The sequence below is a fragment of the Gasterosteus aculeatus genome, chromosome 8 (assembly GCF_964276395.1).
Source record: "Gasterosteus aculeatus chromosome 8, fGasAcu3.hap1.1, whole genome shotgun sequence".
NCBI lineage: Eukaryota > Metazoa > Chordata > Actinopteri > Perciformes > Gasterosteidae > Gasterosteus > Gasterosteus aculeatus.
Genome location: NC_135695.1, coordinates 20,633,793 through 20,645,594, shown reverse-complemented (window position 1 = coordinate 20,645,594; position 11,802 = coordinate 20,633,793). Strand labels below are relative to the sequence as shown.

The 11,802-nt window shown below is 48.2% G+C and overlaps 1 protein-coding gene across 11 annotated transcripts; it reads right to left on the bottom strand.

Annotated features, from left to right (window-relative positions):
* ptbp1b (polypyrimidine tract binding protein 1b) lies at nt 1-11,279 on the bottom strand. 11 transcript variants are annotated; one of them, XM_078108688.1, is made up of 17 exons: nt 11,083-11,122; nt 8,870-8,925; nt 8,194-8,227; nt 6,244-6,449; nt 5,956-6,016; nt 5,695-5,867; nt 5,434-5,580; nt 5,206-5,334; nt 4,984-5,094; nt 4,718-4,895; nt 4,490-4,567; nt 4,084-4,223; nt 3,467-3,500; nt 2,427-2,519; nt 2,112-2,328; nt 1,951-2,028; nt 1-1,858 (listed from the first exon to the last, which is right to left on the bottom strand). In XM_078108688.1, the coding sequence occupies exons 5-17, from the start codon at nt 5,966-5,968 to the stop codon at nt 1,726-1,728; spliced, it is 1,524 nt and encodes a 507-aa protein (XP_077964814.1). In that variant the 5' UTR covers nt 5,969-6,016; nt 6,244-6,449; nt 8,194-8,227; nt 8,870-8,925; nt 11,083-11,122; the 3' UTR covers nt 1-1,725. The 11 variants fall into 11 exon arrangements, with proteins under 11 accessions (XP_077964814.1, XP_077964815.1, XP_077964810.1 ...); XM_078108689.1 differs by having other exon boundaries at nt 8,194-8,224; XM_078108684.1 differs by lacking the exon at nt 6,244-6,449 and having other exon boundaries at nt 11,083-11,279.
* Between the last annotated feature and the right edge of the window lie 523 nt (nt 11,280-11,802).

Genomic DNA, 11,802 nt, shown 5'->3' with positions numbered 1-11,802 from the left:
TTTTTAGATAAAAAGTGATTTAATTGTTTTTTTTGTCTTTGTGACACAAACAGTCAAAGGCTCAGAATCAAAATATACATCAGATATAAAACCACCAATCAGCTCGCAGACACAGAAATGTGCCCTAAAACATGATTCAAGTTCATCCGCCTGCGATGCATTCAAGTCACCCGGGAGGAAGCAGCCTCGCCGTGTCCTGGACTTCTTGTCCCCCCCCCCCCAAAAAGAAACTAATATTTACAGCCAGCAGACGCTTTATAAATGTATTTATTGGTCCCCTGGATCTGAGCGGCGCTCTGACCCGTCAACATGACCTTCACCGAATTAAAAAAAGAAAACACAGGAGGAGGAGGAGCCTAAACACGGGCACCGCCGCACAAACGTCCTAGGCGCCTTGAATGCATCACGTCGGGTCCAGGCTGGAATGTCGGCGTGATAATATTAAGACAAAGAAACCAAACCAGCACCTCGTGGTTTCAGTACGTTTGTGACGGCCGCAAGTTTCTTCTTCTTCTCCAGACTTCCATCTGGGAGCGAAGAGGCATCAATAGCTGATGCCGGTCTGGGAAGGCACGCCTCGTTACATCTGCCTCGTTTCCACAGAGGGCCGGAGTCACGGATGGAAACAACAACCCCCCCCCCCCCCCCCCCTCAGTAAAACACCCGTCAAAAGCCCAAACCAGTTGAGCGTCTTCCGCCTCCTGCTGGTTTGGTCCTCTGACCATCAACCTGAGGCGGTTCGTTTGCATCTAAAAAGGCCGTTTTTGGTTTCAGCTGTAGTGGATCACAACACTAATAAATAAAAACCGTTCGGAGGAGACGTGACGACGCACAGAAATCTAAACAGAACACCACAGAAACTGAAAAAAACAAAAAAACAAGTTAAAGGTCAGGAATGATTAAAAAATTGCTACAATGTTTGATTTGAATAAAACGTGATTGCGTACATAGAAAAGAAATCAAGAAGAAAAGGGCATCTAAAAAAAAGAAAAGAAAGTCAAAAGAACGGCAAACCGGCCGAAAGAGTTCACATGTTTGTCGCCGCCGTCGCCAGCGGCACCAAACAACACCAATAAAATAAAGATATATATTTGTAACACAACAGTAAACCGTTACCAACTGTAAACCTGCTTCCTGCCAGCTCAGAGGCACGGCGGGAGATTTGACTTTAATGTCAGAGTCAAGGTCATTGTGTCTGCAGGAATAAGGCACAGATGAGGGGGGGGGGGGGGGTACTTTAAACTCAAGGTTTGCTTCGAATGGGAATCTTCAGTGGGAAGAGGATTAGGACCACAGGAAAACTGAGATTATAGAAAGAATTCGGAGTTAATAAAGTCGGGATTATGATAAACTGAGTCTGCATTCCAGAGGAATACGTTTAGAAGGCCGAGTCTAATTCCTTGATTCTCGGATTAAAGTCAAAAAGGAAAGAGTGGCGAAAAAGCAACGACTTCAAAACGAGAAGGACACGAATACACAAACTCAACAACCCTGACCGGGACCTCGGGATGGAGACAGGTGGTTTCTGATTACGACGTCTGATTGACTCCAGAATTCTTGCTTCCTCCACATGGTTCTCAAAATGACCTAAAATCCCCCCTAAGAAACTAAAAATGAGTTTAAAAAAAAAATAAGTTAACATCACGCCGGGCTTCCCGGTGGCTCCTGCAGACCGGCGGGAATGACGGGAGTGTAGTGGACACCAGTGAGGGGGGGGTCTGGGGCTCAGATGGAGGACTTGGAGAAGGAGACCCGCAGGTGGTGGTTCTCCCCCAGGTCGTGGTTGTGGAACTCGATGAGCGCCTCGAGCGCCTCCTCCACCGAGCCCATCTGGATCAGAGCCATCTTATGGTCCTTCCTGAGCGGGAAACAAGACAAAGACACATGGAGAAGTTCAGGGGATAAAGGGAGTAAAGGGATAGGAGGGAGGAGTCAAGAAGGATGACTTACTGGAAGAACTTGAAGGCCTTGACCATGGCTCCCGAGGTGGAGAACAGCATCTTCAGGTCGTCCTCCACCACAGACGGGCTGTGAACACAACGGAGCGTCAGAGGAGCGCGAGCATCTCAGTAACGCCGCGGGTCATTTACTCCGGGGGGCGAAGCACTTACGGGATGTTGGACAGGTGCAAGGTGGCCGAAGGCGGGAAGATGTTGGAGTAGTTCTTGGAGCCGGGCTTCTTGAAGCGGTGCAGCGGGGAGTTGCTGTAGTCCTTGGTCAGGCCCTGGTCCTCGTGGCCTTCTCGGGGCAGCTGCACGCTGGTGTGTTTGGACGGCGTGATGCGCAGAGACTTCCCGTGCAGCTGCTGTCCACTCAGGTGGCTCATGGCTGCAGGGGCGGGAGGTCAAAGGTTAACCGCTGACCGACGGGATCACTGGAGTTAAGACAACTTCAGCTTGTTCCACTAAAAGGAAGTTTGTGGTTACCTAGCTGAGCCTGTGTGCAGTCCGACATCTGGACCAGAGCGTTCTCCTTCTTGTTGAACAGAATCTTGACTCTCATCACGTCGCCATAAACACCTTAACGATGCAGCCAGAAACAACAACAACAGGTTAAATTCTCCTCAAACAGGAAGCCCGACAAGCACAATGACGTCGCCTCGGTTTTAACGCAACTGACTGCAGCCGGCCAGGCCGCTATGAATTATGGGAGTGTGGGCGAGAGGCTGATTCAGGAAGTCTGGACATGCAGAAGAAACCCAGCATGCAAACACGTATCCAAAGCCAGATGGAACACAATAAATGCAGCTTCCGTCAAATGTGATCGCCGTGACGACCGTGACCGAATAAGAGGCTGTGATGGCCACCGTGTGAGTTGAAGCACAAGATCTGAATGTGGCTAAAAAACGACTTTGACAGCTTATTTCACACTAAATATAATGATGTAATAGAACTCCGGATTCTTGTTATGCTCATCAGTGTCATTATTATTAATTAAGCTTTCTGTTATCCCTATTTTAAGTATGTTATATCGTTAATCACTTTTTCATTATTACCATTTTATTATCATTAGTAATTAATCTATTCCTTTATTATTATTTATCACTATGAAAGTATTTCTGACTGACTGATTTTTATCAGCGTCACCAGACTGAAGCTTTCTAGAATCGTTATTTTTTCATTTAGATATTGATATTTCTATCCTCATAGCATTTTTGTTACCATGTAAATGCGTAATAACGTGTCTTCATTTCGCTCTAATTTGGCTCAACGCACACGAGGACTTTTGAGAAGCAGAAACCTTCTTTAACTTAAAAGAAACTTAAAAGTTGGATCTAAAACCCAAAAAGAAAAAAAAAGCTGCAAATATTGTGAATGGACTCAAATCAACATGCAGAATGTGACTAAAGCAAACTCATTACTTTTCATTAAAAACAAATGAAAAAGAGAAAAAACTACAACATGAACTTAATATCAGAACAACCGCGTTACTGAAATTTCAAAATAAGAAGCGAGTGACAACATACCGAAGAGAATAAAGAGGCAGTGGGGCGTAACTCTCTTTAGAGACAGCAGAGAAGGCAGTGGAGGGACAGGACAGGTAAAGGTGGGAGGGCAGGACAGGCGGAGGGTCCGAGCCGTTTCCATGGCAACAAATTAAACAGGGGAAAAAAAGACAGGTGAGGGGTCAATCAGGAGGTTAATTACCTTTGGAGAGGAGGTAGCATTTGATAAGACAGGTGAGTGTGTGTGTGTTGATGCTTAATGTCAATTCAAAACATTACAGATGGTGGTAAAACACAGCGCTTTGCGGAGTGTGTGCGTGTGTGTGTGTGTTCACGCACTTTAAATGCAATTGTTGGTATTAGTTTCATTATATTACGCTACTTTGGTATTTGTTTATTTTAGGTTTTCTTACATTAAAGTCTAAGATAAAAATCTCCTTTAAAAAATAAAAATAAAAAAATTAACAAATTGGAAACAAATATGACAATAAACAACGCTATCCCACAATGCACTGCACAAAGAAAAAGCAGGAAAACAGATTGCTGCTGGTTTTGAGTTTAGTCGTTTGAGGAAACAACAAATGTAGCGGTAAGAAGCAGGAGAGGACCGCGACGGCCGGGCGCAGTGAAGGGCTCACCTCAGGGTTCAGGTTGCTGACCAGCAGGACTGAGACTCCAGCAGACATGTGGTGGAACCCCAGCCTGGCGGCCCCGGGGAGGGACAGGGAGGCCAGGGCCCCGGGCATAGCGGGGACCAGGCCTGGATAGTGGGAGGACACTGGGAGAAGTGGGACGAGCATTACGACACGCTCGTTCCTAACAAAGGCAGCATGAGCACGAGATGCGATGCGATTGGCTGTCAGGAGTTTACAGACTTTTAAAAAAAGAAAAGAGGAACATTGTGCAGCATTCAGACGCACCTATTGGTAGAATATAGGACATTATATTAAGTTAGCCGTTTGTGTCTTTGTTTCAAACCAAAGGTCTCTACGCACGAGGGAGGTTTGGGTCAGTTCTCTACGAAGACGTCACGCGTTCACTTACTGGCCGGCTGGAGGGTGAAGGCCGGCTGGAAGCCGTGAGCCGCGCCGCCGTACGGTCCAGCTGAGATGATCCCTGGAGCTGCAGACAAGAAACAACACCTGAACCGCTGCTTCGAGACCATCGGAGAAACTGTAGAGAAGTTGTGTCCTTATCTGTCGTTTTGTTATTTGACCCTCCTGTTGAATCGTGTGTGTGTGTGTGTGTCTGGGGGGGGGGGGGGTTACTTACTGAAGGCGGTGGCCATGGCCGGGTGCTCCATGCTGGGCTGGCTGTCCCCGGAGGGCAGGTCGGGTCGGGTGAAGTCGCGGCTCTTCTCGTTGTTGTACTTGACGTTGAGGGTGGTGAGTTTGGAGAAGCTGATCCTCAGAGTGCAGCAGCCGTTGTAGATGTTCTGAGCGTCCAGAGACTGAAGCACAGACAGCGGCAGGTCAAGCCCCCAAAGAGGAGGTACGTGTGTGTGTGTGTGTGTGTGTGTGTGTGTGTGTGATGCTCACCAGCTTGGCGGACTGGGCGGAGGCTCCCTCGGCGTACTGCAGCAGAGCCTGGAACTGACTGTTCTTGGTGAAGACGATGATCCTCAGCACCGTGCCGAACTTTGAGAAGATCTGAGGACGAGACAGGAGACTGATCAGTTAAATGTCCCCTCTCAGAGGTATTCAAAGTTCTTGTGTCTCCTGCCTGTGTTGTTGTTGTTGTTGTGGCAGTTCAGCGTTTACCTGGCAGAGCGCGTCCAAGGTGACGGGGTACACCAGGTTCTCCACCACCACCCTCAGCACGGCGCTCGGAGCCACCATAGTCGGGTCCACGTGAGAAGAAGTGAGGGCCCGGAGAGCAGCCTGGGCCCTCTGAGAGGGGACACGGGCAAGAGGAACACATGCTTAGAATGGGTGGGCTTAGAAGAGCTGCTCACGAGGCATCGACCCGTCGCCGGGAGGGAGTCGTACCTCCTGGTTGGGAGAGTTGTCGGTCTTGAGCTCCTTGTGGTTGGAGAACTGGACGTAGACCAGATGGTTCCTGATGATGGGCATCACGGTGGAGTAATAACCCACCATGTTCTGCGCCGCTTCCTCCGAGTTCATCTCCAAGAAGGCCTGAAGGGGGACAACGCACAGATTAGTAGAGACAATTCACCGCAGACAACTCTTGTAAAAGGGGCGGAGCGTTTTGGACAGTTGGTCACATCTTGGCGACTGAAAGTCCCGCACCTGGTTTTTGGCTTTGAGCATCAGCAGGTTGGTGATGTCTCCGAACGGCAGACCGAGGCTGATCACCTCGGCCTCGGAGATGTCGTTGGGGAGCTTGCGGATGTGGATGACCCTGGACGGCACCCCGGGGCCTCTTATGTCACCTTTGAACTTCTTACTGTCGTTTCCATTGGCTGCAGAGGACGGGAGACAACGACAGCGCGTCAGGACGGGTTATTTCCTCCACACTGCCGCCGTACGGACAACTTAAAAGTACCCGACCTGTGGTGCTCATGATATACGGGCCGATGGAGACGCTGGGGAAAGTCTCTTCAGATCCTCTCTGAAACACAACAACATCAGCGATTCATATTTAGACGCTGAGAAGAAGTGACAGGAAACGAAAGGTTTGTTTGTCTCTGAGCTGCAGTCGTTCTCAGGGAGACATTCATGCGGATTGACTGCACCTCGTCCATGCTGACCGCTACTAAGAAACGATACGTCTGAGAGCCCGAGAGCAGACGTGATCTTTCCTTTGAAAAGACAAAGCTGAAAGCAGGAAATCCTCACATTCAGAGGCTGGAGACACCACCGGGGGGCAGCAGAGAGCCACGTGTCCCACGCAACGCCTTCTTGTCCTTTTAACGGTCAGCGCGAGACAGGTCAAACTTCTTTGGAGGGGCGGGGGGGGGGCAATGGAAACCAGATGGAGACAAAGTCTTATTCTGAAGACAAACAGTTGTTCTGCTGTTCTCGCTCACATTCTGCACAAAAGGCTGAGAAACCAAAGAGACATTAAAAGTAGGACACAAGTCCTTTAACCACCGTGAAGAGACCTGCTGCCATTAAAAGAACAAGTATTTCCTCCATGAAGCAAACACCACGTTAGAACATCTGCAGACAGCCCTTCTTCTGAGGTATTTAAGTAAATATGTTGCTTTTTGGGAACGTCATATTGATTGTCGGACTAAATGCCGACCGGAGAACGAGATGAACAGCTACACTCGTGTCCCTGAGCGGCCGGCGGTTTCCTCTGAACAAAAGCAGCTCGGATCTCCTTACAGCGCCGCTCATGAATAAAAGAGCGGAAACCTGAGTCCAGGTCTCTGGGCCTGGATGTGCCGTCTGACAGCTGCTGACCGGTCTGTCTCACGGAGGACGGACGGTCTTTACCTGAACACCCCCCACCCCCCCCCCCCCCCTCGCTGACTGGCTCTACGTCAAATCCCCAAACCTCATCGCCCCCTTTAGTCCAGCTGGAGACCTTCAGCAGCATCACAAACCTAACAACCCTGTGATAAACACAACTCATCTGTCAGTACGTTTCATTGTCACGGTGACCTTTGACCTTCATAATCTCTCAGACCAGGACGATTGTGCCAAAAGTCTAGTTGTTTCTGAGAAAATGGTATTCATGAGAAGTTCCTCCATCTGCGGCTGAAAGGAACCTAAACTTCTCCTTTAAGAGGATCCAGTCGTTCTTCAGAGGTTCAGGTGACTCGCCGGAGGAAAAATGTCACCTGTGATCGTCAAGAGTCCGCCTCCCTCCCGCCACTTCCTGCTCATGTGGTTTTGGCTCAGATTCTGGTTTTGGTCGTAAAATCCCCAACTCACATTCCTTTGATTAGTATGCGAACCAATCAGGAATGTGAGCAATGGCTGCTGGGAAATCAGACCCAGAAATAAAGGATTTATTTCCAGACTTTTCTAACAGAAAACACCAGCAGCTGGACGGCAGACCAACAGAGACCGAACCCGTTAGCCGAGAGACGAAGGTGAGTCCCATGGCACCGTGGTCATCGTCGGCGGAGGAGCAACTCCACACACGAGTCTCAGTCACTTAGACAAAAGAGCCGGGGCCTCGGGGGCGTTACGCGTGGTCGGCCCCGGACGCAGCGATGCAGTAGTGAAAGCAGCGAAGGCGGAGTAGTAAAAGCAGGTCCTCCTTCTGCGTTTCTGGGGGTGAAAGTTGTTTCGGTATTTATAATCAAATGTCAACTGACTTTCACAATTAAAGCCCTAGCAAGAATATATCCGGCCTTCTCAACAACAGGAACGCCTTTAATGTGAAAGGGAAGCAACAAACATGACATTCGAAAAATGTGCAGGTCTGCCTCAATCTCAGGTGCACGGAGGCCACGCCCACCACAGGTGATTACAGCATTGAACGAGCAGGCTCAAGTAGAACCAGTGACACCAGAGTAGACAAACTGGTTCCCGTTTCCTGATACTCGGCATGTAAAGATCTGATAACCTGACCGAGGCTGGATGTTAAAGTCGGTTTGTCCAGGCCGGAGATTATTAATCAATCAATCAATAACAAGTTGCTCCTGTCCACGGACCAACTGACGAATCCTTCATTCAGCTCTAATGTCCGAGAGCCCTCGAACGCAACAAAAACACCACATGAAGGCGAGGGACTCCTGACTGACTGAATGTCTCATGTTACAGGAGCTGAGGAAGAGCAGGAAGGTTCAGCAGCAGGAGGAGGAGGAGGAGGAGGGAGGAGCAGGTGCCTACCTTAGTACCAACTGTTAAATCTTGGTGGACACTGCTGTGAAGAGAAGACAGCGTGTTAGAAGCAGCAGGGAGAAAAACTTAAAACAAACCAACAGTTAAAATGAGGTTGAAGCCCGAGGAGACGAGTGAGCGGCAGAGGAACCCAGCAGAGAGGACGGGGGTCAACCAGCTGACTGAGGCGATGCGTTCACTGTCATCACGTCACAAGCGTGAGAGGAGGTCTTACTGACACTTTGGTTCCTCGTCTCTCTGTATGGAGACGGGTTGATTCTGAAGGAATTGATTCAGGGAGATGTTCCCTTTAATGAGCTGATCATATTTAATGATCACAGCGATGACGTTAAACCCTCGGCTCAGTCAGGGTGGAAGCGACAGAGACATTCGCTCCAATGATCATCGACACGGAGCAAAGCAATAAGCTTCATTGAGCCACAACAATCGCTTTTGTATTTATGGTTCACCACTTGAAAAAAGCCATCGTGAGGTGTTAATAATTCGATATGAGGCTAAAACGCCCTGCCCCATGTATGTTTATTCATTAAAAAGGGTACCAAAGAATAAGGAACAGGAGTAATTATTAACTTAGTTCTGCTTCCAGAGATCAAAAAGGTCAAAATCTTTGGCTTTTTGACACCGTCAGTAGCAGGAATAACATTATGTAAAGAAATAGATTAACCTTCAATTGTTTTTGCAGCTTGAGATGTTTGACAGTTCTTCACAGAAGAGAAAAGTCTACATAGGAGAGGATGGATGAATCAGTTAGTATCAGTGGGTCCTGCACGACGACGGAAACATGCATCCACATCAGAAACGTGATTCTACTCTCAGGTTGTGAAGTGAATCCGAGAGTAAAGTTGTGTTTTCTAGAACTGAAACAATTGGAAATGAATCAGCAACAATTAATGGAAAATGTATGAATAATTTCCGAGAATATTGTGATTTCAGCATGTGAAGTGTTTCTAGCTTTTCTTTGCCATATTCAGAAACCATTTGGTCTGTCGGCCAAACAACATTTCAGGACGTCACGTTTCATTGAATTATTTATTGTAGATTCATTGAAAAGAAAAGAACTCTGTCTGCATCTCGAAGAGGAGGAAACACACGTCCGTCATCAACATCTGAACTCTGACGCTAAAACAGCAGCTAACACGCTGGAGATGTAAAACTTGTGTGGAGAGTCGTTGATCTGCTGGAACTGAAGTAAGTGGCGGCCATTTTTACGTGTTGGCGTTACCACGGTGACCGCTGTAGAGGCCACAGGTTAATGTGACAACGTGATGCTTTGTCGTAGCGGAGGAGAGAACAGCGAAAGAGCAACAACTAGTCAGTAACCATGGAAGCATCAACGCCTTCTGGATCTACTGAGCTAGCTAGCTAGTTAGCTAGCTAGTTAGCTAGCTAGCTAGCTAGCTAACGTCTTCGCGGGCGAGCTGCGACCCTTAAGAGGCCCCGACTGACGTGTGCCGTTACCATGACAACGAACACTGGTCGCCGCCCTGGCAGCCACGTGACCAAAGACGACCGTACACATCCATGTTTGAGAATCCGATGCATGGACTTTGTGTTTTGGTGCAAAACAATAAACACAATGAGGGGAAATGAAAGATAAATATCAGGATCGTTCTTTGTGACCGGGGGTCCGGGTTAGATCGCCCCCCACCCCAGGATCCGCGGGGTGCACTAAAGACAAACGCTCCTGACGTGTTAATTGACTTCAGATGTTACGTGTCACGTGTACGGACTCCAAGACAGCGGCTGACAAACCGGCTGTTCGGGCTGAAGCTGATGTGAAACACAGAAAGTGAATCAGCTGGAAGACCCTCGGGGCACCAATGGGCCCCAACAACGCACAAATATTCACTGCAGGAACTCAAACGCCTCCAATTTAACTGTGGAGAAGGAAAGGAAAAAAAAAAAAGCAGTGGAGACAACCAACTGTGCTCGGAGTCGTAAACGCTCGCCGACTCCTGCAGGTGAAAGACAACTAATATATCGATGCTTATTGGAATCAATGGAGAACAGACTTTGAAAGCATCAACAGGAACTGCAGACAAACGGGTTGCTCGCATGTTTCCTCCCCTTGACAACACGTGATGACTTTAAACCCCAAACACCAAGAACGTAATATTTAAAAACTTACATTCAGCACGAAATAAGGAACACACAAACCTCACAGAACACAACTGCACGTCTTTAACCAACACACACACACACAGGGAACTCTATTCAATTCGGCACTTTACTAAAACTACACTTTCATAACAGACTCGTAAATAAAACCGCTTTCCGCCCAAAACATGAGTTATTCCAGGTCGTTAATGAGCAATCTGAAGTCCTCATTAAACACCGTCATGTTTTACTTCTCCTCCGAATACTCAGATCAACGAATCCACAAGAACACGAGGTGTTCACCTTAAAGGAATTGAGTGGGACAAACAGTTTAATAACATTGAGCAGCAGAATCGCCGTACAACATTAGCTTGGTGGGCGTGAGAACACGGTGACGCTTTACCGGATTTTGCACGTCGCTTGGCCACAAACACCCATAACGTATTAATGAATCACATCCTAGTGTGTCGGGCTTGGTGTTAAATAAGCAATCGCGTTCCGCAGATGAACGACGCCTGGATTAGAGGCCAGTTACCGGAGTTGAAGTGTGGAGTTGTGTCTCTGCACCGAGGCTAACGCGGTGAGCTAACGCGGCTAGCTTCCCGCTAACACCACAAACACAACTTCGTCGACAGTTAAGCGACCAACGCGAACACCGGCGGCCCCTCTGGTTCACGTTGCGTGACGACGCGCTCGCGGGGGTCGTTCTCGCGTGTGACTAAAAGGGGCAAAAGACAACGCCGAATGCGGGCGAACGCGTAAGACGACGGGATAACTCACCCGTCCATTGCACAACACGGAACTACGGAGCAACAGGTTCCATCCAGCGGCCAGCAGGAGACCCCGATGGGCGCCGCTCGCACCGACAAAATGGCGTCCAGGGGGAGCTCCCTGATTGGCGGCTTAGGAAATAATGTGGGCGTTCCAGGCTGGAGCCGGGCGCTGATTGGCTGGGTGCGTAGCGAGCTCCACGATAAAAAGGTAACTCGAGGCGTACTACATAAAGGGACTATTTTATTATAAACTACAAAAAGCCCGATGATGCTGCATCAATTATATGCTGTTTTTTTTTAAATATTTGCGACTCAATAGAGAAGAAGCAGACAAGTTTTTTATATTATGGGCAAGTGGGCGTTGTCATGACAAAATACTAGCGCGTTGACATATGACCGATGTCCCGAGGACATCAGAGAAATAAAATGAACGGAAACCCTCCATTCACAACAAAAGCCTCCACGTGTACTAGTAAATACTAATTATACTAATCCCATGTTTCTGGGGTTGATTGACAAAGGGAAACATTATGGCGTCTCCTGTAAAAATATCAGTTTGCCCCAACAAATAAAAAATAATTTGGATTATGCTTATTGTATAAGAAACAAATCCACGTGCAGGACGAGGATTCATCCGGAGTTTCCTGGTGTGTCTGATCTCAGCACGTCAGAGACAAAGGGAAGTTCAAACCATATGATTCAGACAAACCCTAGTGGACTGCCAGTG

Bases quoted from the DNA above. Each gene is read 5' to 3' on its own strand.
- ptbp1b (XM_040184070.2), bottom strand. The intron at 5,335-5,433 runs GTACGACTCCCT...GTCCCCTCTCAG, and splicing joins ACAACTCTCCCAACCAGGAG to AGGGCCCAGGCTGCTCTCCG. The intron at 2,329-2,426 runs GTAACCACAAAC...CCGCCCCTGCAG, and splicing joins CTGCACACAGGCTCAGCTAG to CCATGAGCCACCTGAGTGGA.